Source organism: Staurois parvus, unplaced genomic scaffold (assembly GCF_062004578.1).
Source record: "Staurois parvus isolate SC_StPar_1 unplaced genomic scaffold, SC_StPar_1.0 ptg000133l, whole genome shotgun sequence".
Lineage (NCBI taxonomy): Eukaryota > Metazoa > Chordata > Amphibia > Anura > Ranidae > Staurois > Staurois parvus.
This window is the reverse complement of record NW_028317929.1, coordinates 14,709,728-14,736,790: the sequence shown is the minus strand read 5'-3', so window position 1 is coordinate 14,736,790 and position 27,063 is coordinate 14,709,728. Positions and strand designations below refer to the sequence as shown.

The window sequence follows — 27,063 nt, the reverse complement described above, 5'->3', positions numbered from 1 at the left end:
CATTGGCTTTAGCAGTTAGTAAATCATTAGCGAGTTTTAGCAGGGCAGTTTCTGTGGAGTGCTGCTCTTGTAAAATTCTGGATATTCCATCACTTTCTTTACTTACTTTTCTTTTCATATGTTAGGAGAAAACCTGTTCTGATGACACCTGCCTATGAAAGGATTCTTGCTTGCTCTCATGATTTTCTCCTATATCCTGTGTCTCTGGGACAAAAAGGCAAAAAAAAAAAAAAAAAAGGCCTACCAGAAATGTTCTACTTTATACAAAAACAAACAGCTGTCAGCATTATATACAATATACACTTTAACCACTTGCCTATGGGGCACTTTTACACCCTCCCTGCCCAGGCCAATTTTCAGCTCTGTCGCACTTTGAATAGCAATTGCACAGTCATGCAACATTGTATCCATATGAAATTGTTATAATTTTTTCCACAGAAATATAGATTTCTTTTGGTGGTATTTAAATCACCACTGGGTGTTTTATTTTTTGCTAAACAAACAAAAAAAGACAAATTTTTGAAAAAAAAACACTTTTTTTGTTTCAATTATAAGATTTTGAAAACAGGTAATTTTTCTCCTTCACTGATGTGTGTTGATGAAGCTGCACTGATGAGACAGCACTGATAAGAACTGATGAGGAGGCACCGATGAGCACCAATAGGCAGCACTGACTGGCACAGATAGGTAGCACTGCTGGGCACTTTTGGGGCTGCACTGCTAATCAGGGCACTGATAATCAGTGCCCTGATTATCAGTGTAGTGGCCTCCTTTCAGAGTTGCTGGTTATCGGCAGTACTTTTCTCATGCTGTGACAGCACGAGGAAAGTACTGCTGATAACTGGCAAGTGTATTTACATGGTGATCAGCTGTGATTGGACACAGCTGATCAAGAGGAAAAAGGCCACTGTGATTGGCCCCTTACCATGTACTGTGATCAGCTGTTTCCACAGGACACAGCAATCACAGGGAGCGCCGGGTGCACACTGCTAGGTGCGCTTTCTGGGAGGGTGTGATATGATGACCGTGCTGTACCAGTTATTCGGCTATACTGCGGTCAAGAAATGGCTAAGGCTGCTTTCAAGCTGATCTGTTTTTCTTCCAGTTTTGAGTTATAAAAAGTGGAAGAAAATTGCATTACCATTAAATCCAATGAAACTCTTCACACTAGTCAATTGCATTTTTAAAGCACTGCACGCTGCATTTTTGGTATGTGTTTAAAACCGAACCAAAAATGCATATCCCCAATGAACACACATAAAAAACGCACTGAAAACGCATGTTTTGTTTTTTTTAGTCATAAGTCCACGTTTTCCAGGTTGCTTGATGTCAGGCAACCAGAAAAGCAGCAAAAATGCGTATACGTTTTTGCAATGGAGCAGTGTGAAAGCAGCCTTAAAATATATAGTATATGAAAAACCTCACCATGTAAATAAACCCATACAGTTTAAAATAGAAATGAAAAGGTAAAACATTTGTGTATACATATAAAAAAACATTTTAAATACTCCTCCCCCCCCCCTTTATTTTTTGTAATAAGTGATCACAAATCCTCTCTTCTCAGCTGCATAGAGAGGTGAAGGCAGAGAAACACCAGAACACTGGTCTTCCCAATGAATGGCTGTGCAGTGGGGCATGTCAAGACAAAGAACTGACCATGCAGTACTCTCATGCCTAAGGTGGTAGGTTTTGATAGGAGAGCAGGGGTATTAGCAAGATCACCAGGGATTTCACACAAAGGAAGCAATACAAAGAGAACAGAATACTTTTTCATACAAGTACATGGTACAGCAGGCACATATCAGGAATATGAAATGTTGGGTTTACATATTCTTTAATCATGTCTAAAACAATAAGAACACCATACCATTTGTCACCACCGCTCTGACTGTCTGCAGAATGAAGGTCTGCGCTTCAACCATGCTTCTGAATGTTTGTCCTTCCCACAACTGGACCTATCCAAAGAAATGGAACACAGGTAAATACCATTGTACATCAAAATGATAAAAGTCAGAAAAACCCCCCACAAAAGCAAAAACAAAAATGAGTGATAGAAAAGCAGCTTCAGCTCAGCTCCATCCAGGCTAGACCCCCCCCGATGTGTTTTGCCCCACCCACAGGGTTTAGTCAGGGAGATCACCGGAGGTGAAAAACATCAAAAGGCATGGACTGGATAGAGTCGGGCTGAAACAGCTTTTCATTAATTTGTTTGACATCTGGGCTTTCTCAGAGTCCGTAGGGTTCAATATTGAGTTGGCTCACCCTTTACAGCTATAACAGCTACAACTCTTCTGGGAAGGCTATCCACATGGTTTACGTGTGTCTATGGGAATGTTTGACCATTCTTCCAGAATCGGCATTGATGTCAGGCGAGAAGGCCTGGATCACAGTCACTGCTCTAATTCATCCCAAAGGTATCTATCGGGTTGAAGCCAGGACTCTGTGCAGGCCAGACAAGTCCCGCCACCCCAAACTCACTCATCCATGTTATGAATCCTGCTTTGTGCAATGGTGAGCAGTCAAGTTGGAACAGGAAGGGGCTATCCCCAAACTGTTCCCACAAAGTTGGGAGCATGAAATTGTCCATAATGTCTTGGTATGCTGACGCCTTAACAGTTCCCTTCACTGGAACTAAGGGGCCAAGTCCAACCCCCGAAAAACAACTCCACACCATAATCCCCCCTCCACCAAACTTTACACTTGGCACAATGCAGTCAGGCAATTATCGCTTTCCTGGCAACTGCCAAACCCAGACACGTCCATCGGATTGCCATGATTCGTCACTCCAGAGAACATGTCTCCAATGCTCTAGAGTCCAGTGGTGGCGTGCTTTGCACCACTACATTCCACGCTTTGCATTGCACCTAGTGATATGCGGCTTGGATGCAGCTACTCGGCCATGGAGTCACCTTGGGTGGGGGGCCCATGGAAGACAGCTCCCCAGGCTGAGAATGCGGTTGGAATGACTTCAGATGTGACAGCAATATTTATCAGCTATATGAAGGCTATTCCTGGTTGTTGATTCTGAACTAGATATGTGAATTGATTAGTGAGATCCTAATTCATCCAACCATTGTCTAGGTGTGAGTTCCCCTTCACCTTTTGTTTTGATCACCCAGCTAGCTAATCTAGTTGACTTACTGTTTAGAGTGTTAAGGCTATTTCTGTATATAGCGGTGTTTGCATATGATCATGTGATCAGTCTCAGTGTGTATTGTATAAAATAAAGAGTTCCATGTTCTTTTCTGCAACCAGGGATTGCAGGGTGAAAAACTCTCCATCTATGGTCAGCTTAAGACTCCTGAGATATGAAAGATAGTAAGGACAAGAGAGTTCCAAACTCATGTTTCTGACATGATCAAAAAGTATTTTTTATGCACTTAACAGATATAATAACATGCTTTCTATGGTATATCTAACAGACTAAAAGGCAGCAAATACAGTTTACATACACTTTAAGCACACAAATGTGTGATGATTATCAAAACCAAATATTCTACCGCCTTCAGCGGCTGCTTAAAGGTCTACAGCTACTGCGAGCAAAGCAACAGATCTATGTTTGACAAGCTGCTAAACAGATCCTACGAAAGCAATGTCAGGATTAGTAGGGATTAGCTGCTGGGTAAAGATTTCAATATATGAATCACCTAGTATTTCAATATCACAGTTTCTGTGACCATAATTTAATCTTGTTTATAAAAGCCTCAGTTTGATGAGGACTTAAAATGGTTGTAAAGGTTTTTTTTACCTTTATGAATTCTATGCATTAAGGTAAAACACCTTATAAAGAGCAGCTTTCCCCGCAGCCCCCCTAAATACTCACCTGAGCTCAATCTCTGTCCAGTGTTGTGCATGTCTGCAGCAGCTTCTCTCCCGGCTCTCATTGGCTTGGCTGAGAGCAGTTGGAGCCATTGGAGTAGAGAGCAGGGGGGCAAGGCCAAGCCGGGCTGTGTGTCTGAATAGACGTTTGCAGCTCAGTTCAGGAGTGAGCCTGCATGAGTGACCACTATAAGAAGCACTCAGCAGGGGGGGGGGGGGCACGAGTGACAATGGGGCACCCGAGAAGTGGAGCTTTGGGGCTGCTCTGTACAAAACCCTTTTGGGTGAAGTTCTTCTTTAAGAAAAGGTGAAAAACCCTGTGCAGCATCTATGCCCCATTCAAGTGATTTCCCCTCTCTTCTCTATATTATTTGTTTTGTTTCTTCCCTTGGTACCTTTATATTTTTTTTATTGATCAACTTTATTTCTATCACAAAGGATGAACACCATTCCTTGTGATAGCATGGACAATGGCAGGTCCTCTATATGGAGCAGGGGTCCTCAAACTGCGGCCCGCCGAGGCCATTTATCCGGCCCGCCGGCAGGGACGGGACAGGAAGGGACACTAAGTACAGGGGCGGGCAGGGGGATGCTGTACCTTACCTGGCTCTGGTCCCAGTCCCACGACGATCCAGTCCAGGAAGCGCTGCTGCTTCATTCACTCCGGCTACTCCCTCACTCCTGCCGCTAGGCTCCGCCTCCTCACCGGTGATTGGGCGCCAGAACTGTAGCTCAGGAAAGGCACACAGGCGGCCAATCACCTGCGAGGAGGCAGAGCCGAGCGGCCCCGCGAACATCGAGTGAGAGGCCGGAGTGAAGGACAGCTGACAGGTAAGTGTGCCGTGTTGATAGTGCTACTGCAACCAGGTATGCTGGCTGCAGTAGCACCTAGGCTGGAGCAGGGGTCAGCAAGTTACGTGTCATTGGTGTCAGTGGGAGGAATAGTGCCCCATCATTGGTGTCACTAATACTAATGATGGGGCATTATTCCTCCCACTGACACCAACAATGGGGCACTATTCCACCCCCCACAAGACACCAACGATGGAACACTATTCCTTCCCCCACTGACACCAAGGATGGGACACTATCCCCCCCACTGACACCAACGATGGAACACTATTCCTCCCACTGACACCAATGTTGGGACACTATCCCCCCCACTGACATTAATGATGGGGCACTATTCCCCTCCACTGACACAATGACGTACTATTCCTCCCACTGACACCAAAGATGGGGCACTATTCTTCCCACTGACACCAATGATGGGGCACTATTCCCCCCCACTGACACCAATGACGTACTATTCCTCCCACTGAACCAAAGATGGGGCACTAGTCCTCCCACTGAACCAAAGATGGGGCATTAGTCCTCCCACTGACACCAATGTTGGGACACTATCCCCTTCCCCCGACACCAATGACCGGGCACTATTCCCCCCCTCACACTGACACCAACGATGGGGCACTATTCCTCCCCCTCACTGACACCAATAATGGGGCACTATTCCTCCCCCCACTGACACTAATGATGGGGCACTATTCCTCGAACTGACACCAATGATGGGGTACTATTCCTCCCACTGACACCAATGATGGGGTACTATTCTTCCCACTGACACCAATGATGGGGTACTATTCTTCCCACTGACACCAATGATGGGGTACTATTCTTCCCACTGACACCAATGATGGGGTACTATTCTTCCCACTGACACCAATGATGGGGCACTATTCCTCCCACTGACACCAATGATGGGGCACTATTCCTCCCACTGACACCAATGATGGGGCACGTTTCTTCCCACTGACACCAATGATGGGGCACTATTCCTCCCACTGACACCAATGATGGGACACTATTTCGCTCCATAAGACACACTTGGGGGGAAATGTCTGTGCGTCTTATGGAGCGGCTGGCCCAGTATTCCCGCCACTGTTGTATGTCCGCAGTCTCTGGTCATCTCCTGTACTATGTCCGCAGTCTCTGGTCATCTCCTGTACTGTGTCCGCATTTGTTCATAGTTTTATTTTTTTTTAAAACTATAGTCCAGCCCTCCAACGGTCTGAGGGACAGTGAACTGGACCCCTGTTTAAAAAGTTTGAGGACCCCTGATATGGAGAGAACTAGGGACTGTAAAACCTCATATTTCTCCTCTGGCCAAAAAAAAAATTTGATCAAACAGAGATCAGTTTGATCATATGCTGTACTAGATGGTATTGGTTTGAAACAGGGGCAGACTGACATTTCATGGGGCCCCCGGGCAATAGGGGATCATGGGGCCCCTGTGTCCTTGCCCAAACTCAAAAAAAGCCTATGAAAAAAGGTACCAGGGGCATCTCATGGGGCCCCCTACTGACCCCGGGCCCTCGGACAGTGCCGAGTTTCCAAATGGTCAGTCCGCCCCTGCTTTGAAACACATTAACCAAATCCAGAAGGAAAAAAATCCTCGTCACTTCCAGTTTCTGATGTCACACAGTTAGAGGAAAAATGGCAGTTCCTCTTACTGTGTACCGGGAAGCCGATGCCGCCGGTAAGATGGCTCCCGGGCTCCTCATTGAAATGGGAAAGCCCAAGAAAGTCAGCGTCGCTGGTGGGAGGACCCCTTTCACCAACTGTAAAAGTGATTAAACAGCTACATAGCCGCATGGATCACTTTTACCGTGTATGCAATCGAGTCCTGAGAAAAACGGTACCAGGATCAATGTAGCCTCAGCTATGATGACGGTATAAGCACCTTAATAGTATTGGGACGCCTGCCTTTACACGCATATGAACTTTAATGGCATCCCAAACTTAGTTCGTAGGGTTCAATATTGAGTTGGCCCACCCTTTGCAGCTATAACAGCTTCAACTCCTCTGGAAAGGCTGGTGCGCAGTCATGATGGAACAGGAAGGGGCCATCCCCAAACTGTTCCCACAAAGTTGGGACCATGAAATTGTCCAAAATGTCTTGGTATGCGCCAACCCCAGACACGTCCATTTGATTGCGTGATTCATCACTCCAGAGAACATGTCTCCGCTGCTCTAGAGTACAGTGGCAGCTTGGTTTACACCACTGCATCCGACGCTTTGCATTGCCCTTGATGATGTAAGGCTTGGATGCAGCTGCTTGGCCATGGAAACCCATTCCATGAAGCTCTCTACGCATTATTGTTGTGCTAACTGAAGGCCACACGAAGTTTGGAGGTCTTTTAGCTATTGATTCTGCAGACAGTTGCCCACTTTTGTGCACTGTGAGCTTTAGCATGCGCTGACCCCGCTCTGTCATTTTATGTGGCCTACCACCTCGTGGCTGAGTTGCTACTGTTCCCAGATGCTTCCAATTTGTTATAGAACCACTAACTGTTGACCGTGGAATCTTTAGTAGCAAGGAAATTTCACGGATGGACTTACTGCAGAAGTGGAAACTTATCATGGTGCAACGCTTGAATTCACTGAGCTCCTGAGAGTGACCCATTCTTTCACAAATGTTTGTAGAAGCAGTCTGCATGCCTAAGTGCTTGATTTTATACACCTGAGGCCATGGAGGTGATTGGGACACCTGAATCCAATGATCTGGAGGGAAGTCCCAATACTTTTGGCAATATAGTGTATATACACACACACAATGCATGATAATAGTCTGCTGGCATTGCATTCTATTGCGAAGTTTGTCATCTACTAGATCCCCAGATCCTTTTCCATACTCGATTTATCTAAGATGTTCTCCCTCTAGTGAGTGATTTACAAACAGTATTTTTAGCACCCAAGTGCATTAACCACTTGCCCTCCTGAGAATTTATCCCCTTTCCTGACCAGGCCATATTTTGTGTTACGGCACTACGTTACTTTAACGGACAATTGCGCGGTCATGCAACGCTGCATCCAAATTAAATGTATATCCTTTTTCCCCCCATGAATTGAGCTTTCTTTCAGTGGTATTTGATCACCTCTGCATTTTTTATTATTTAGGCAAAAAAAAAAAAAAAAAAACACAAAATAAATGACAATTTTGAGAGAAGAAAAATATTTTTGCTTTTTGCTATTAAACATGTCCAGTGAAATTTTTTTTTTAAAAAATCAAATTTCGCCATAAATTTACAGCAAAATGTATTCTGCTACATGTCTGTGCTAAAAAAAAATCCCAATACGTGTAAATTAATTGGTTTACATGCAAGTTATAGCGTTTACAAATGGCGGTATATATACTGGGATTTTTTTTTATCTTTACTAGTAATGGCAGCGATCAGCGAGGACAGTGGGACAGTGGCAGACATTCTGACACTGGGGGGAACTGACATCCCCAGTGACACCAATACAGTGATCTGTGCTAAAAAAAAAATAAAAAAATATAAAAGCACTGACACCGTACTAATGGGTTAACTGTGTGCAGGGAGTGTTTTACTAGGGGGCTGTGTCAGTGTGCTTCTTCGGAAATCACCGGGCGCCGGTGAGTAATTACCGGCTGATACCCGGTGACAGCCACAAATGGCGGTGCGGGTAGGGCTCGTGCGTGCCCCACGACCCAGAAATGCAAAATCATTATTTTTATATATATATATAAAAATACACACCTGATTTTGCGCACCCTTGCCACCCTGTAGCAGTATTTCTGCTATAGGGTGGATGGGAAGCGGTTAATTTACATTTTTCAATAATAAACCTCATCTACCATATAGGTCTTCTTGCAAAATTGCTATATCCTGTTTTGAAGTTATTGCCCTGTTTATTTTTGCATCATCTACAGAGATTGAACTATATATTCCTACCTGTATATAGTTTATGAATGAGGTAAACACAATTGGTTCCAGGACAGAGCTCTGGGGTACACTGCTTACAATGCTAGACCATTCAGAAATCATGTCAATAATCACTACCCTCTAGGCATGCTCCTGCATCCAGTTTTCTATTCAAATACATACAATACCAATGGCCAAACACCTTAATTTGTAAATTATGGGTACTCATTCAAATGACTTAGCAAAATCTAGGTACAATATGTCCACAGGCATTCCTTTTTCCAAATTACAGCTTACCTCCTCATAGAATGTTAAAAGCAAGAACATTGACATACAACAAAGAAATCACTCCAAAGTGAGGTACATCCCCTCTAAAGCTGGCCATACACTAAGATATTTTTTCATTTAGCTAGGATGCTGGGGGAAAAAAGTGAAACACACAACAGGTTCTTTCATCCACTCTATAATGTATCTAAACCCACTGGCTGTCGAAGTACCAAAACAGCAGGGGCATCAGATTGGATATAGCCATTTTCAGACAATTTTCCACCTGGTTCCTTCAATTTTTCAATTAAGGGGTGTCAGACAGGAGGTGGCAGACAGGGCCACCCACTGAGTGAATTTCAACCAGTTCCTCAGGAACCAGACAAAATTCATAATGTTTTGTGCCAGTGGCTTAACCACAAGGGCAAGAAGAGAGTATACCTCCATAGCAGAGTCACATAAAAAGAGGTTTTAAACTCCATAAGCTACTTTTACATTGCTCTGTTGCAGAAACGCATTTTTTCCCCACATTTCCGATGCGTTTTGCATCTGTGAATAAAAACATGACTCAAAGAGCACAAAAAAATGCAAAGGCGTTTTTTTTAATTGCACCAACCCTGCACCAATAAAAGCAGCAAGAAGGAGTCTGAAAAACACAACGGACCCACAACTGACCAGTGTGAAGAGTGTGAATGGTCACTCGTTTCTCTTCCGCTGTTTTTAATGAAGTGGATCAGTGAAAAAGCAGCCTTACCATAAAGAGACATTTTTTAAAAATTCGAAAACAAATTTTCACGATCGTAGAAAGTCTTGAAACACAGAAAAGGGCTATAAAGAATCAGAACTCTAAACTTCTAAAATAGCCATAAACAGCCTAAAGTGGCTATTATAAATTAACATACAGAGTAAAGGCACATATCTAACTAGTGAATTTAGCAAGTTCAAGTGCTGTCTTCAAGTTTTAATAGCAATGAAAAGAGCAGTGGTGACTGTGGAAACAGCATACCAGAAACAAGAAACCTGGCAAGAAATGTTAAGCAATATAACGATCACATGTTGGTGCTGCAGGACTGCATTGGCAGCCAGCTCAGACTCCTGAAGGGACCATTTTCATATTAAAAAAACAAAACAAAAATGGTGGGCAGGTAACCTTTCACTTTATTTGCCCATTCAGACTGCTGGGGTGAGATATTTAACATGTTAATGTACACTGCCTTAAGGCAGCCCCTTAGTTTGAATGGGTTTCCAAGCACTGCAATGCAAATTTTAACAGACATGCAGATTTTTTTTCTTATAACACAGTGGACCACAACACCTGTTTTGAGATGCATTACAGTAAGGCACAATGCCAAATGTTTTGCAATGCCATAATTCTGAATGCCCCCAATGCACCAAAGTGAGGTATACTGTTGACAATCTGCACAGTGCTTTGCATACTGTACATTCACATACACAGCACAGCATCAAGAAGCTTACAATTTAAGGTCCCCAATATACACAGTATCTCACAGAAGTGAGTACACCCCTCACATTTTTGTAAATATTTTATTCTATCTTTTCATGTGACAACACTGAAGAAATGACACTGTTACAATGTAAAGTAGTGTACAGCTTGTATAACAGTGTAAATTTGCTGTCCCCTCAAAATAACTCAACACACAGCCATTAATGTCTAAACCGCTGGCAACAAAATTGGGCCCAAAGTGTCAATATTTTGTGTGGCCACCATTATTTTCCAGCACTGCCTTAACTCTCTTGGGCATGGAGTTCACCAGAGCTTCACAGCTTCCACTCCTCCATGACGACATCACAGAGCTGGTGGATCTTAGAGACCTTGCACTCCTCCACCTTCCATTTGAGGATGAGATGCTCAATAGGGTTTAGGTCTGGAGACATGCTTGGCCAGTCCATCACCTTTACCCTCAGCTTCTTTAGAAAGGCAATGGTCATCTTGGAGGTCTGTTTGGGGTCGTTATGTTGGAATACTGCCCTGCGGCCCAGACTCCGAAGTGAGGGGATCATGCTCTGCTTCAGTATGTCACAGTACATGTTGGCATTCATGGTTCCCTCAATGAACTGTAGCTCCCCAGCACTCATGAAGCCCCAGACCATGGTACTCCTACCAGGTTTGACTGTAGGCCGGTTGCCGCCATACACGCTTGACACCATCTGAACTAAATAAGTTTATCTTGGTCTCATCAGACCACACGACATGGTTGCTCTATATAAAGATGGCCTCGTGTGCAGCATATGGTCTGAGCACTGACAGGCTGACCCCCCCCCCACCCCTTTAACCTCTGCAGCAATGCTGGCAGCACTCATATGTCTATTTCCCAAAGACAACCTCCGGATATGACGCTGAGCATGTGCACTCAACTTCTTTGGTCGACCATGGCGAGGCCTATTCTGAGTGGAACCTGTCCTGTTAAACCGCTGTATGGTCTTGGCCACAGTGTTGCAGCCCAGTTTCAGGGTCTTGGCAATCTTCTTTTAGCCTAGGCCATCTTTATGTAGAGCAACAATTCTTTTTTTCAGATCCTCAGAGTTCTTTGCCATGAGGTGCCATGTTGAACTTCCAGGGACCAGTAAGAGAGTGAGAGCGATAACACCAAATTTAACACACCTGCTCCCCATTCACACCTGAGACCTTGTAACACTAAGGAGTCAAATGCCACTGGGGAGGGAAAATGGCTAATTGGGCCTAATTTGGACATTTTCACTTAGGGGTTTACTCACTTTTTTGCCAGTGGTTTAGACATTTATGGCTGTGTGTTGAGTTATTTTTAAGGGACAGCAAATGTACACTGTTATACAAGCTGTACACTCACTACTTTACATTGTAGCAAAGTGTCATTTCTTCAGTGTTATCACATGAAAAGATGTAATAAAATATTTACAAAAATGTGAGGGATGTACTAACTTCTGTAAGATAGTGTGTGTGTGTGTGTGTGTGTGTGTGTGTGTGTGTGTGTGTGTGTGTGTGTGTGTGTACACACACACACATATACACACATATATACATACAGTATACACACACAATTCAGACAAGCCTATTAGCCTGCCAGCATGTCTTTAAAGTGTGGGAGGAAACCAGAATACCTTGAGGATAACCACAAAAGCACAGGGAGAACAGGCAAATTCCATGCAGATTGTGCCCTGACCAGGATTCAAATCAAGGACCCTAGTGCTAAAACAAGCCTATTAAAATAGATGCTGTGGTTCACTGGAAGTCTTTTACAAACAAATGGGCTGCCTTAAAGTGGTTTTAAAGCCTAAACATTTCATATCCTAAAGCGGGAGTCAGCAACCAGTAGATCTCAGCCAGGTGACTGGTAGATCATGGTCTTGGCTTGCTGACCCACTATCCGAGAGCACAGAGTGCAATGCAAAGGGACTACTTGTAAACTTGGAGCTGTAGTAGGAAGTAAGAGCCGCAGAAGATGATGCCTTGTCTTTAGTGCTGGCTCCTGTCCCATGAGGAGTGATACCAACTGCACTCCATCTCTTATCCCAGCTAGCGGTCTTCACAGTGGTGCCAGCAGCAGGAAAGAGGAGATATTCAGGTCAGCGTGAAGCAATACACTTGGCATAATAGTACAGGGCTGCTTTCACACTGATGCTCTGCAGTTTACCCACACTGCGTGTGCAGTGCATCTGCAGCTTTCCTGCGCTTAGCCATAGACTTCTATTATATCTTGTGAATTTGGTGCACTTTCTGAAAGTGCACTAAAACTCCTGAAAGCACAAAGATAGAGAAAGCATAAAGAAAGATATAACAGAAGTCTGTGGCAAAGTGCAGCTAACCCAGGAAAGTCGCAGATGCACTGCGCCGCAGATAAACCTCAACCTTATAGGGGGCTCAGAATAAGGGTTTATTTACATCTGCAGTTTAGGGGGGGTGGTAACACCTCAGTTAAGACATGTCTTTGCCACCCCCCGTCCCAACCGCACCCCCTTTAGCTGCAGTGACCAAGGGTATACATATTTTGCAGCCGCAGCAGGAGTTATATGCCTGTCATGGTTGGTGGGTGTAGCTCCTGCCAAGCATGGCCTATTCAAGCGGATGAGGCCGCTCTGCAAGTGCCCTGCAAAAACAAGGGGTTAAAGCAGGCAGCATTGTGTTGCTTTCTTACCACCTGTTTTAACCCCCTGGACCCTGCAGAAGCATGCAGTTGTGAGGCAGAGTGGCCCCATTTACTTGAATGGGTCACAATTGGCAGGCAGTAGCCCCCCAGCAAAAGCCACAGGGGGTTTAATTCCTGCTGTGGCATGAGTACACCTTTGGCTGCTGCCTCAGCAGGTAAAGAAGGTATGGAGTGGGGGGATGGTAAAAGAGCGACACTGTGCCCGGTGATCTTTGACTTCTCCCATGTTGTTCAGGTAGATCTCCACCTCTTTAAAGGTTGCTTATCCCTTTAAGGCAAAACATTTGTGTATAGATATAACATCATAAGTTTTTTTTTATAAGTGATTACATACCATCTATTCTCAGCTGCATAAGGAGCTCAGAGAGCTGGGGAGGAGAAACAGCCGGACACCAAACTTCCCAGTGAATGCTCGATATTGGGGGGGAGAGGGGTGTTGTGTCAGCACAAGCCTGAAAATTGGATTCGTCCCCAATCCAACTAGATAACTTATAAATTATTTTACTTCAGCTAAATGTTCAAAATACTACATGGTAACACATTTGCTGTAATGCACCACAATACACTAGCCCAGTGTACAAATGGACTCCTTTTATTTCTAGCCATATTAACCTGCTAAAAACACTTTGTGTCAACAAAAATGAAATACTCTGATAAAATGTATATGGTTAACTGTATGTAGCCTTAGCCTTTTAACATGGCAAGTCTGTGCTATGAAAATAAAGCATTGTGGAATTCCAGTTAATTCTGGAACCAGGCCCACCACAGCCAGTGCTGGGCAGTCTGCCTAGAACAAGCCACATAAACATTCCTATGTTTCCTCTAGCCAACAGGATAAGGCTCTGACTGCACCTCACGGCCTTAAAGCTAGCAAGCAAAGTCTGACTTCTGAAGTCTGATCTCAAGTTTTGAAATGGCTCTAGCTGTTAAAAAGAAACTGTAATGGAGAATCATTTATTACAGCAAGTCAGCAAATACATATATAAAAACGCCTTATTGAATCTGGATCACAGCCAATGATTTTCAGGCATATGTTCAGTCTTCTTAAAAACAATTACACAATCTTGGCTGCTCAGAGCCTGCCTTAGTAAGCACAATTTGGATCAGGTCACAATAAGTATAGAGAGAGGCTTGCATTATGGGCACGAAAATGTGACAGTGTAAAAGCAGTATTTATGGTACGTTGGGACAGTTCTTAACAGATTACAACGTCAAGGGCTCAAGAAAGTTTATAAGAGCAATGACAATACGAGATAACACAGCACTTAATAGAACTCATTGAGGGGCACATCCATCTATACCAGCCATTCTCAACTAGGGTTCCTCCAGAGATTGCTAGGGGTTCCCTTGGCTGTGGTTTATTGTCTTCTCATTTGATGGATAGTTCCAGGGCCAACACTATTTAGCGAAACAAGCAGCATGACACCAATTATCTTTTTAGCTGTCTGTAAGGGTTGCATTTTTCCTACTGACCAATAATGTATGAGGTATTTACCCCATTGATCCATTCCATTTTGGTTTTAGTTAAAGTTCCCCAAGACTTGAAAATTATCAAGGCTCCTCAGGGCTAAAAAGGTTGAGAAAGGCCGATCTACACCAAGGAGGCATCTCTCATGACTTCCTATGTAGTGCAGTCAACCTTTGCATGAGAGCAATAAAATAATTCACTTTTCATGAGGGAGAAAATAATTCCATTTACATAAAAACCACCCTTCAAAATTATAAAATCATGGACGTAGGGTTCATGGCCCTAATTATCGATACACCTACATTTTAATATATATACGCATTTATATATTTATTTATATGTATGTGTGTGTTAGGGGAGCTATATAAACTGTAAAAAAAAAGTGTATAAAAGGAGTTGAAGGATTTTCAATCCAGTGGGCTTAAATTTAAAGCTTAAACTGCCCACAGTCAAAACCACTAACTTTTGGGCAAACTGATCTATGACGTTATAAAAGAAAAAAAAAAAAAGTATGGAACAATAAATTCCTGCCCGCAATTTTCCCTTCAAACTCACAACTTTCTGCCCTTCAACAAGTCCAACAAGTTTCACTTGAAACAAGAAGATAATGTGACCCAACAATGACCCTCTCTCCTTGACAGTTTCAAGAAAGTGAGCCACCCTCCATGTGACTCGTGTTTATAGTATTTATAGTAATCACACCAGAGAGACAATCTAAGGAAATTGACATCTCAAAGAGAAACCTGAAATTAATGTGTACTGCTCATAGCATCCAAATTCAGCCTTCATCATCCAAGGGCAGGCCTGTCATAGAGGCAAAAGCTGATTAGTTATTAGGTGCAACAGGTTTTACTAAAGCCTATGTGGGGGGGTTGGGGGACAACCCCCCTTGCTGTGGAGCTTTCCCTGCACTGCAGTAACTAAATGTTCCTATAGGTAGAGGGTACCAGAACAAGCACTTTGCTTACCTGATTTCCACTCCCCCAGCCAGTTGTCTCTCTTTTCTACTCCCGTGTCCCTCGGTATCCTTACATTCAATGCAAGGCTATATGCTCTGCATTGGACTTAATGACATCAGAGGATCTGCAACCTCTGGAATGTAGGGTAGACCTGCCATGCTTTCCTCCATGTTTGAATAAGGTAGGACAGTGTGGGGTTAAGAAAGGAACACGAATCTGTAATTTGCAAGTAGGACTGTGATGGGGCGATATGTGATGAGGGGGATCTTTGATTTGGGGGTCTGTGTTGAAGCAGTCAGCGATGGGGGGGGGGGTCGGTGTAAAAGTGGGGGAATGGGGGTGTGATGTGCACGGAAGACTGTGATGTGAAGGATTTGAGTTGTAGCACCAACATGACATTCAGACCTCCGCTGGATGAAAATGTTACTGACCGGACCCCTGTGAATTCTAATTCAGTACCCCTGCTCTGCACCAAGTAGACCACTGGTGTGGACCACTTATGTATTTATACAGGTTCATCATATAACCCCTTAACCACCTCTTCTCAAGTAAGAATAAATTCAGTTCTGCTAGTTTTTCCTCATAGCTGAGCTCTTCCATGCCTCTTATTAGTTTGGTTGCCCTTCTCTACAATTTTCCCGTTTCCCCAATATCCTTTTTGTGAACTGTGTTCAAAAACTGAACAGCATATTAAAGATGAGGTCTTACTAAGAATTTGAAGGGAGGAAAAATGATGTCTCTCCAGAGTCTATACCTCTTTTAAATATGTCAAGTCTTAAAACTGTGTGCGCCTGTGAGATCTCAAAACTACAGTACTCAAAAATTATCCATAGGTGACGCTTTAAAAGCCTTTAAAGCTCATCAGTTTAGTTATTGTTCATGGAAATACCTCAACGTGTGTGGTGCAACTGTGGTTTACATAAAACTGTGGTTTACATAAAATGTACCTGAGCATTTGCAGGTATGTGCAGGGTGATGGGGGTTGTGGTTTTTTTTTTCTTTTAAAACATATGATTTTTTTACATTTTTGGTTTATTTTATTTATTTTTACTTTATTGCTATCACAAGGGGTTACTAAACCACTATGTGATAAGCATTGGGCAGGTGGGTAGATACTCTTTATGGAGGCACTAGGGGTCCAATAGACCCCAATGTCTCCCCTGCCCTTCACAGGATCTAACTGGGCACAGATCTGCTCAGTATCTGCCAGGAAACGGAGGATCTGAAATCAGAAGTGACAAAAAGATCTTTTCGGTTTCATTCAGTACAGTTGAGATCCTGAGAGAGAACCCAGGAACCATAGGTGCCTGGAGCCACCGTATCACTTTCACGCTGGGAGCTGGCTGAGTAAAACTGGCACAGGCTGATGGCTACTACTTGTATCATAGTGCTGCTGATATTGCTCAGGCTACTTGTAGCTGCTTCCTATCTACGCACGTGCTCCAGCAGTAGCTATGTCATAGCCCAGAACCAGCATTCTGATGATGGTAATGGTAGAACAAGTTTGTGCTTGTGTTGGGAGCAGTTTAAAAGTCTACGCTGGAAGTGCATGTGACAAGGTGACAATGCAGGAGACCTATTTGGAGACAGTGACAGAGCATTGTGTCATAACAGATCAGAATTGAAAGTGTCCGAACCTTCATGGCAGGATCACCAGGTATTCTATTTTTAAGGGAAGCTGTACAATATAAATATAAAAAAAAAAAACCACATTAAAAAAAAAGCAATTACTTTTGAAATGACACTATCATGTTAATGCATTTGCTGCCATTGACGTAACTAAGCATGTAAATAAGCTCCCAGCCACTATAATGGCTGGGAGAATGTTTACATTTTTACTCCTGGCTGGCAGCTTTCATTTAGACGTGATTTTTTTTTTTCACAGCCACCTGATGATTTCTACACATTTACAACTAAGCTGTCCCCACCCAACCATGTGTCCCGGGATCACCTTTCCTTCATGCCTTCCTGCATGCCTTGGACCATCGTGGCAGTTGATCAACAAAAATCCACTGGTTAATCTCCCCTGCATGGTACGAACCTAAACAGCACTCAGCTGTAAACACTTTAGGGCCTAAAATGGTAGTAAAGTCTGTTTGTTTATCTTGTACCTACAGGTAAGCCTAGAAGCCCTACCTGTAGGTACTGTAAATATCTCAAACACACTGTTTAGGAGATATTATTATACAGTATTTATATAGCGCCAAAGGGTTTGCTCAGCGCTGTACAATAGCGAGGGGGACAGAACATGAGACAAAACGGTAGCAATACAATACACGAGGGGTTCGAGGGCCCTGCTCTTTCGAGCCTACAATCTAGGAGGGAGGGGATAGTGGTACAGGAGGAAGTGGCTGTGGGGGATGGAGTGGTGGGAGGAGTGGAGGAGATCGCTTGTTAGGTGAGGGTGGGGTAGGCTTCCCTGAAGAGATGGGTTTTCAGGGTGCGCCTGAAGGTGAGGAGGGTAGGTGACAGTCTGATGGATTGGGGAAGGGAGTTCCAGAGGATGGGGGAAGTCCTAGAGAAGTCCTGCAATCGGGCGTGAGAGGAGACCAGGGAGCTAGAGAGTAGGAGGTCCTGTGAGGAGCGAAGGGCACGGGTAGGGTGATATTTGGGTATCAGGTCAGTTAGGTAGTTTGGGGCGGCGTTGTGAATGGCTTTGTAGGTCAGAGTTAGCAATTTGAATTTGTTGCGCTGGGCAATCGGGAGCCAGTGAAGGGATTGACAGAGGGGGGTGGCAGAAGTGGAGAGGTTGGTGAGGTGGATGAGTCTCGCTGCTGAGTTCAGGATAGACTGGAGTGGAGATAGCGTTTGTTTGGGTAGGCCAGTGAGAAGGGAGTTGCAGTAGTCCAGGCGTGAGATGATGGAGTGTACAAGTTGTTTAGTAGTGTCTGGGGTGAGGAATGTACGTATCTTGGAGATGTTGCGGAGGTGGAGCCTGCTTGACCTTGATAGTGATTGGACATGAGGTTGGAAGGAAAGGTTTGAGTCCAGGGTGACACCCAGGACTTTGGCGTGTGGGGTATTTAATTGTGTAGTAGCAGGGGTGACGTCATCATGGCTTGGCTATTCAAGCTGCTGGAAGGAGGACCAAGTGAAGATGGAAGCCCTGTTGATGGTGACAGTGTGATGCTGGAGGGCCTAGTTTTAAGGTAAGTTTCACATAATGTGCTAGTATGCGATGCATACTAGCACATTATGACACTGCCTAGCAATATTTTTTTTTTTTAATTATCAAGTTTACTACCACTTTAATGCCGTCAAATCTCAGGCCACTCTGGCCAGGGAAAAAGATTAACAAGTCTGGGCTGGTCAGTGTATAATGTCACCTGCACTATGCGATCACACAGTGACAGCAATAAAGTTAAAAATACATTTTTATATATATATATATATATATATATATATATATATATATGAAGTTTAATCAAAATTAAGTCAAAAACAATGAGCAGGCAAGTAGGTGTATTTTATTACAGAAGAAACATTGCATGTCTCTTCCGCAAAAAAAGAGCCCGCCTGCTCGCAGTCTGTGACATTGGAGCTTAAGTTCCGGTTTAACTCTCAAACAGAAAGTAGTAAACAGCAGCTTAGCTGATTGACTTTCAGGACTCACATTATAAAAGGAGTGGGTTGGTTGGCAAATAGTACAAGTTTTCTCAACATGTTTTACCACAATGAGAATTTGCTAGGATATTACACTATGGCAAAAGGAAGACATTAATTTCAATGACAATACATAAGGAGGGGAATTTGTCAAAACTGGTAAAGCTGTGCATGGCAACCAAACAGATTCCAGATTTCACTTTCAAAGCTTAACAAGCTGAAGACAGAAACTGATTGGCTGCCATGCACAGCTGCTCAAGAGTGGATATATTAAAACACCTGTAGAGCTTTTATTGCTATATCGCTAGCGGGGAGATTCACCCAATTTGTTTTCATGACTACTGTCACCAGGACAGAAATGATGGGAAATTCAACATTTTACAGTTATTAACAAAACAGTAGCTGAGGGGGAATTTGCCAAAGGGGATACCTCTTTAGTGACAACTGGCTCAAACAGGATTTCCCTTGACTTGGGAGAAATTTCTTCTCACTTTCTATTGTGTCTCCATGATCAGAAGTGAGCGAAATTCTCCCAACAACCTAAAGTGGACCTTCACGCTACATTCACTCTCTACATAGTCAACATTGACTATTTTTAATCCTTAAGCTACTAGCATTAGTAAACAGATAGGAAGTTATATCATATTTACTTGTTTTATTATGTTTTTACATTTCTTCAGATACTTCCTGTTTCCATTCCTATGCATATGATGTCATAACATCCCAAAAGTCTTCAGGTCTTTTTCTCAGTAAAAACACACCCTCCTGTCTGCATGCATGAGCTAAGGGCAGATGGATCCAAGAAGTGTATGCTACATAAATCATCTGCCCTTACTCAAGAAGGCCGTGACTGGAAATGCTAGGCGGCATTTTTCAAAGTGATTGCTCATAAAATAAAGCATGGAGACATGGATAGATGGGGGATTTTGCTTTGAATACTAAAAATAAATTAAATAGTGTTTTTGGTTTGTGGTGCTCAGATACAGTTTAGTTCCGCTTTAATAATTTCTTATTGTATGCAAATATTGGCTTTAGACATACTTGATACACTTGTAAGAAAACGTCTCACCTCTTAATGAATAAAATTACATAGCATAAAATGTAACACTTCCTAGAAATCTTAAAGGCTACAAGTTTCATTTCATTTTGCAGCTAGTAAGATGTTTACCAAGTCATAAAAGTTAGAAAAACATCTTTACTTATGCACCTGATACATCAATATTGCCGAGTACAGAAAGCAACATTTTCTACCAGTATTTTACAAGGAAACTAAGCAACGGAAATTGCCTCACACTGGAAGATCCACATATTTAAGAGTTTATTCACGCACTTATGACCATTTATGACTGGCGTGTAAAGCACTCAGTGTTTTCTAATATATACTGTAGGCTTGTGACTTATTAAACACAAACAAATCCATTCCGCAAGCATGCACACAACAAAAAAATATGATGGCTGCATTAGTTCTTTTTTAGGCTTTTATTTTCATCTTGTGATCCAGCTAGTAAGTCTGTTTTTCAATAGAAAAGCTCTCTTGCAGTTACAGGGATGAGACAGACCATTTAACACTGGCAGGGGTGCTTAAAATGATCAACTTTTATTTATTTTTGTAAAACCTTTACCCCAAAAAGTTCAGCTTTAATTTTCTAGTGTATATAAATCTGCTAGTACTTTAACAATCTCCTAACCCAAAACTGAAAATGCTGCTGTCCAAAGGAGCCCCTGTGCTCATTCATTCAGAGTGCGGGTACTCTCATACAGGTGGTGTTTTACTGGTCAGATCAAGTGAAAACAGAAGGAAAAGGCCTAAAAAAAAAAAAAAGAAACTGCTGCAGCCACCTCTAATGATTGGTAAACTGTGATATATTACATTGTTGGTATTGGCTGTAATACTGCTTTAAACCGCTTTCATTTTTAAAAGTACTTTCAGCAGTTGATTTAATCACTGAGTGTGCAGTTGTTTTTCTTTTACTCCTTGCCTAAATTCTAGTTTAAGCTGGTGCCATGACCACTGCCCCAGGCTTCCTGCTTCACGGCAGCTCCCTGCAGAGTCCCATGGAATCACCCTTGCTCACAGGGACTAGAGCCTAGTCCTTCCTACTCTTTGTGCATCAAAGGAAAAACACAGCCCTATAGCCTAAGAGGGCAAGCTGCCCCCCCTTTTCTTCATTTTCCAAGCTAACAGACTTAATTGTCCATGGTTGATTCTTTCCAGTAGTACTGAGAGAGAAGGAGCTAGCAACAAAGTTCTAAACTGCAAGTGCTGGGTAAGAATTTTAACAAATAGTTTTCTGGGGAATGTTTATTTTATTGTACTCAGTGTATCAAAATTAAAACGCTGAGGGTTTAATACTATTGTAAGTCCAAGGCTGAACAAACTATAGTGCTCTGCATAAACAAGTACACCCAGGGATGTTCAAGTCATACCGCCCAAGGCCCAGGACATGTAGCTCCGGGTGCCAGCCAGGTAGTTTTTTGTTCCCTTTAGCCCTGCTGCTTGCCTGATTGCTTCCACACAGCCTACGGTGCCAGCTGCCGCCCCCTGCCCGCTGTATGTCCCAGGCTCCGCTTGCCCATCTGAGGGCCCAGGACTCGTTCAGTGGGTGCCAGCAGTATGCCGATACAGAGGAGGGAGGAGAGCGGACACATCCACTCCCCTCGCCTTCTTGTCCTGACCCAGAAGTGATGTGACGTCACTTCCGAGTCCCAGTTGACAGATTCACGGCCATTGAGGCTAGGAAAGAATGTAATGCAGTGTGATATGCTTGCCTATTGCTTTTTTCTCAAAATTGTTGGTCTTTTTATAGCAGAAAAAATAGAAAACGCACAGGCGATCAAATACCACTGAAAGAAAGCTCAATTCGTGGGGGAAAAAAAAGGACGTAAATTTCATCTGGGTGCAGAATTGCATGACCGCGCAATTGTCAGTTAAAGTAACGCAGCGCTTTTATGCAAAAAATGGTTTGATCAGGAAGGGGGGGGGGGGGTAAATCCTCAGGAGGGTAAGTAGTTAAAGAAAACCCCTTTCCATATTATGCAGTCAGCAATGGCACCACATGGAAGAGAAATGAAGGCCTGAGAAAGAAAATTTCTTTACACAAGAAAGGTGAAGGCTACAAAAAGATCAGCGAAGCTTTACATATCAGTCAGAATACTGTAGCAAAAGTGATACAAAAATTAAAAAAAGATGGAACTGCTACCATCTCACAGAAACATCCAGGCCTTCCATGGAAGTTAACACCTCGACAGGCACGTCTTCTGATGAGAAGGGTTGAAGAAAATCACCATGCACATTCACTGCAGTTAGTTAAAGAGGTAGAAAGCCAAACTGGGGTGATTGTTTTCCGTGACACAATAGACTGCAGTGGAATGGTATGCATGGGTGTCGTCCAAGAAGGAAGCCTCTTCTAAAGCCCATGCACAAAAAAGCCTGCCTAGAATTTGCCAGGGCCCATGCTGCAAAAGAAGACTACTGGGACAAGATAAATGTTTTTGGAACTGATAGTTTCAAAACTGTATGGTGTTGCAAAGATGAGGATTACAAAGAAAAATGCATGGTGCCTACAGTGAAACCTGGTGATGGCAGTGGTCTTCTGTGGGGCTGCATAAGTGCTGCTCATGTCAGGGAGCTGCATTTCGTTGATGGTATCATGAATTCACAGATAAACTGCTCTATACTGAAAGAGAAGATGCTACCATCACTCCATACCCTTGGTCGACGTGCACTTTTCCAAAGTGACAATGATCCAAAACACACATCTAAGGCCACTGTTGCATTTCTGAAGAACAACAGGGTGAAAGTGATTCAGTGGCCAAGTATGTCTCCTGATCTGAACCCAATCGAACACCTATGGAGAATTCTGAAGAGACAAGTTGAGCATCACTCTCCATCCAGCACCCAGGCTCTAAAAGAGGCCGTTCTTGAAGAATGGAAAAAAGATAATGTTGCAATATGTCGCCAACTTGTTCATTCCATGCCTAGAAGACTTGGTGATGTCCTTACAAATCATGGAGGTCATACAAAACACTAGATGTAGTAGTTTTTACTGTGGGGTGTATTCATTTTTGCATCAACTATTTTGATTCAAAACGAACATTTTGTAATCACTTAGATTACAAAATCTTCATTTTTACTCAAACTAGTTGATATATTGTTAACCTTACTTTCATGTAATGAGTTCTATAAAACTCAGTTTTGTCAAAATGTTGGAATCATTCTTATGTTCTTTGAGATATTGATTAAAATCGTAATTTTCAAAAGGGGTGTACTCATTATGCTGAGCACTGTATGAAGATGCAGCATGCGATTACCCTTGCAACAGAGAGAGATTTAGGCTTCATGTAGACTGCAGATGTCAAACGCCTGTTTTACAGGAATTTGACATTTTCTGCCCTTAAACTTTCCTTTATATTAGCGTGTGTGTCTATGCACACATTGGCGTTTACAGACAGGGATGTTTAGTGGTAGAAATCTGAATGCACCAAACGCAGATTAAAAAAAAAAAAAAAAGGCCAATTCACCTAAATGTATGTAAATATGCCTATATGCTAGGCATGTTAGCGCTTGAGCATTCAGTCATTTCAATGGCCAGAAAAAAATTAATATTCTGGACAATGAAATGAAAATGTTACTAAACCCAGGACCCTGCATTCACTATATCTGGTCTCTCACAGTACACACAACATGGAAATGCAATTATTTTATTAAATATAAACTGCTAAATACCTTTTCTCATCAGCAGTTAGAGCAGTCTTGTGACTTCAGCAAAGCATTGGTTTCTGCTCTAGGATGCAAAACCCCTGACCCTCTGTCTAGACAGCGCTGATTGGCCCTGTGCTGATCACATGCACTCTCAAGGAAAAAAAAAAAAACCTCTCTAGTAATACACACTAAACTGAGCATGTGCATGTGACTACAGGTTCAGTCTGTCTTATTAGGTGGACATTTGAACAAGAGGAAGGGCAGAGAAAACAGGACCAAAAGCCTTTTTACACAATGCAGAGGATTAACCTCTTAGGATCCACAGTGAGTATAACAAGCATGCTTTACTGCATATACAGACTGATTTTACTGTTGTGGATTTAGTAACACTTTAATGAATGTCCAAACACTTGAAATGTCTGAACGCATCTAAATGCGTTTGAAAAACATGGCTTTAGGCGCGTTTTTAACACCACTTTTCTCCTGTCAAGTGAAAGGCATTTAGAAGACCCAAGTGTGCACAAGTCCTTATAGATTGAGACATAGAAAGTGGCTGCTGCAACAGACTATCCCAAAGAGTGTCTATCAGAATGGGATGCAATTGCGTGGAATATCACATCTCAGCCCTCTTTCAGAAATAATGAGGATCTCTGGAAGCTGACTGACTAAAGAAAAGGGGACATTAAATGGCTCCTGAATATTGACGGAACATTTCAACAAATGAACAATTTTCTCCACAACCAGCCGACCGTGAATGTATATGCACTGAAGGACAGTAATCGACTGTCAGATTGGGAAGTCAACATAAATCATCCTGCATGAAGTCGATCAGAAATGATAGATTTTTTTCTGAATGCGAACTTCCTCTTAAGAAAGGTAGGTGGGAATCCAATCAAAAGAGCACCTGCCCCCCTCCCCCATGTTTACCCAACAAGAACATGCATGTTTCAACAAAGCTGAGCATTAGGCCTCATTCACAAAACTGCATACAATTTAGGCAGGATCTTGCTGGCAGCAATATCCTGCATAAAGAGTGGTTCATACTACATCTCAACTGATACGGACATACATGCATATATGTCCGAATGAGCTGAAATGCGTACTATTTACAGTCATAAAGTGACAGCCTCGCTGTTGCTGCCAACACAATTCTTAAATTGGAACTACACTGTACCTGAGCAGCACAAATCAAAAGCACAATTTCTTTTTTCTAATATTCACAGCAAACTCATCCATCCGTCTATGTCTCCATGCTTTATTTTGCTGAGAAATCACTTAGAAAATCACCCTCCAGCATTTCTGGCCGTGGCCATCTTGATTAAGGGCAGATGATTCATGTAGCATTTACTTTCTGTAATCTATCTGCCCTTAGCCCAGGCATGCAGGCAGGAGGGTGTGCTTAGCTGAGAAAACCCCTCCTCCCCTCCTGAAGACTCCTCGGATGTATGACATCTGCTTAGGCTTGGAAACCAGGAAGTAACTGAAGAAACGTAAAACAAGTAAATATGATATACTTTCCTATCTATTTACTACTGCTAGCAGCATAAGGATTCAATATAGTCAATGTTGATTAAGAAAGCGACATTCCACTTTAATGTTTACATTTTCCCTGAATGAGTCGTTCACAAGGCAGAGATGGTGCATGCACAGAATGACCTCATCCTTCAGCCATTGCGAATGACTGAACACTGAGGTCATTCTGTGTGTGTGCTGCCATCACGTGAGAGATTCATCTAGGGGAAGATGTATACATCAACAATATGTAGGCTGTGATGCAGGTGTATATTGATCTGGGGAGGACACTGACCTTGCTGTGCTCTCATGCTTAGTGTGGTCAGTTTTTAGTAGGAAAGCAGGAGGACTGGCAGAAGAGCAGGGAATTCACACAAAGGAAGCAATACAAAGAGAACAGGATACATGTTCATGCAAGTACATGGTATATTAGGCACATGTGAGGAATATGAAATATTGGGTTTATATTTAAGGTTATCCAATATGATGATCAACAAATGACTAAAGCTAGTCATGCAATGTTAGATTCATTTCAATCAGCCTATGTCCACTCTTCCAGCACCGTGCAAGCTGTACTCTACATTGCCACAATGAAAAACATTCAGTGATTGTTGGAGGGGACTTTTCATTGTCCGCCTTTCCTCCATTCATAAAGCACATTTCACTGTGGGAACTAGCTTCTATGAATGGAGCAGGGAGGCTGAAAGGGCATAGTGGGCACTTTTGACAGCTGCACATATTAACCCACAAAGCGCCAGAAGGTTAACAGCTGCAGGGGTATCGAGGGGCAGAGGAAGGAACCTTACACCCACCAAAACTCAGGATACTTTTCTTCATTGCAAATATAAAACAATTAACTAAACTTTAAGGACAGATATCTGTGAAAGAAGTGCAGATCTTAAAAAACGGTAAGGAAAAAAGATCTGCCCAATTCTGACCCAGCAAGGGGCATATTGGACCTTTTCAGAGGGAGCACTATTTCCACAAACAGCATAGTCGTTTTTCGCATACTTGCAGGAGACAGGATTTTACTACTCAGGCTGTGGCTGCTTACTTAAGAAAACGAGCTGTAAGTGCGCCCGGTCATACTGGTGTGATTTGGGAATTGAATGCTAATGTCAGCGATTTGCTGCAGCGTGATTTCGAAAGCAGTTCTTGCATTACTTTTTCTGGTTTGGTTGCAATTTCACATAGATAGACTATAATGGAAATCGCACTGCAAATTGCAAGAAATCGTTGAAAATCTTCAAAAGTAGCAATAAGGTCTTCGGAAATCGCAGTGTTGTGACCGGTGACGAAGACTTTGAACACCTTTTGCTGTAATGTATCTACAATGTATGTGTCATTTGAAAAGCCCAGGTGGCCTTGTAAAGCTTAGGTGTGAAGCATGTAGATTCGGATTCAGAGGTTTTGCATTTTCCCAGAATACTACCATTATTCCTTTAGGTTCTGTGTGTGTATGTGTATGTATATATAAATATATAAACAATGGAGCACTAAAACCAATGCCTTATCTGCTGTGGGCTGGTCTTAATTTGGCAGGCCATGTTAGCCAACTTTACATATTTTACACAACAATGATAATGAAAAATTATAGATCTAAAAGCTTATTAACATTCCTCCACAAGATGATAAATAATGTAGGTAGCCTAAAGAATTTATTTGCAGACATGTGACAACAGCCTGAAGAAACAGGTGATTACAGGAAGTCAAAGTACACAGCTGCTGTTTTTGAGTCATTTTATGTTGGACACATTTTAACCACCCGCCCTCCAGAGGATTTACTCCCCTTCCTGACCAGGCCATTTTTTGCGTTACGGCGCTTCATTACTTTAACTGACAGTTTATGTCCTTTTTTTCCACGAAT

At 42.8% G+C, this 27,063-nt stretch overlaps 1 protein-coding gene across 2 annotated transcripts in view; it reads right to left on the bottom strand.

The window, feature by feature from the left end:
• The window catches only part of AFF4 (ALF transcription elongation factor 4), a 145,676-nt gene that overhangs the window by 98,250 nt on the left and 20,363 nt on the right, over positions 1 to 27,063 (bottom strand). For both annotated transcript variants that reach the window (XM_089673041.1, XM_089673042.1), the window contains exon 2: positions 1,868 to 1,955. Coding sequence is in view for 1 of the 2 variants with exons in the window: in XM_089673042.1 (XP_089529168.1) it covers positions 1,868 to 1,870 (3 nt within the window). In the remaining variant the exon portion in view is untranslated. The remainder of the gene's footprint in view (positions 1 to 1,867; positions 1,956 to 27,063) is intronic.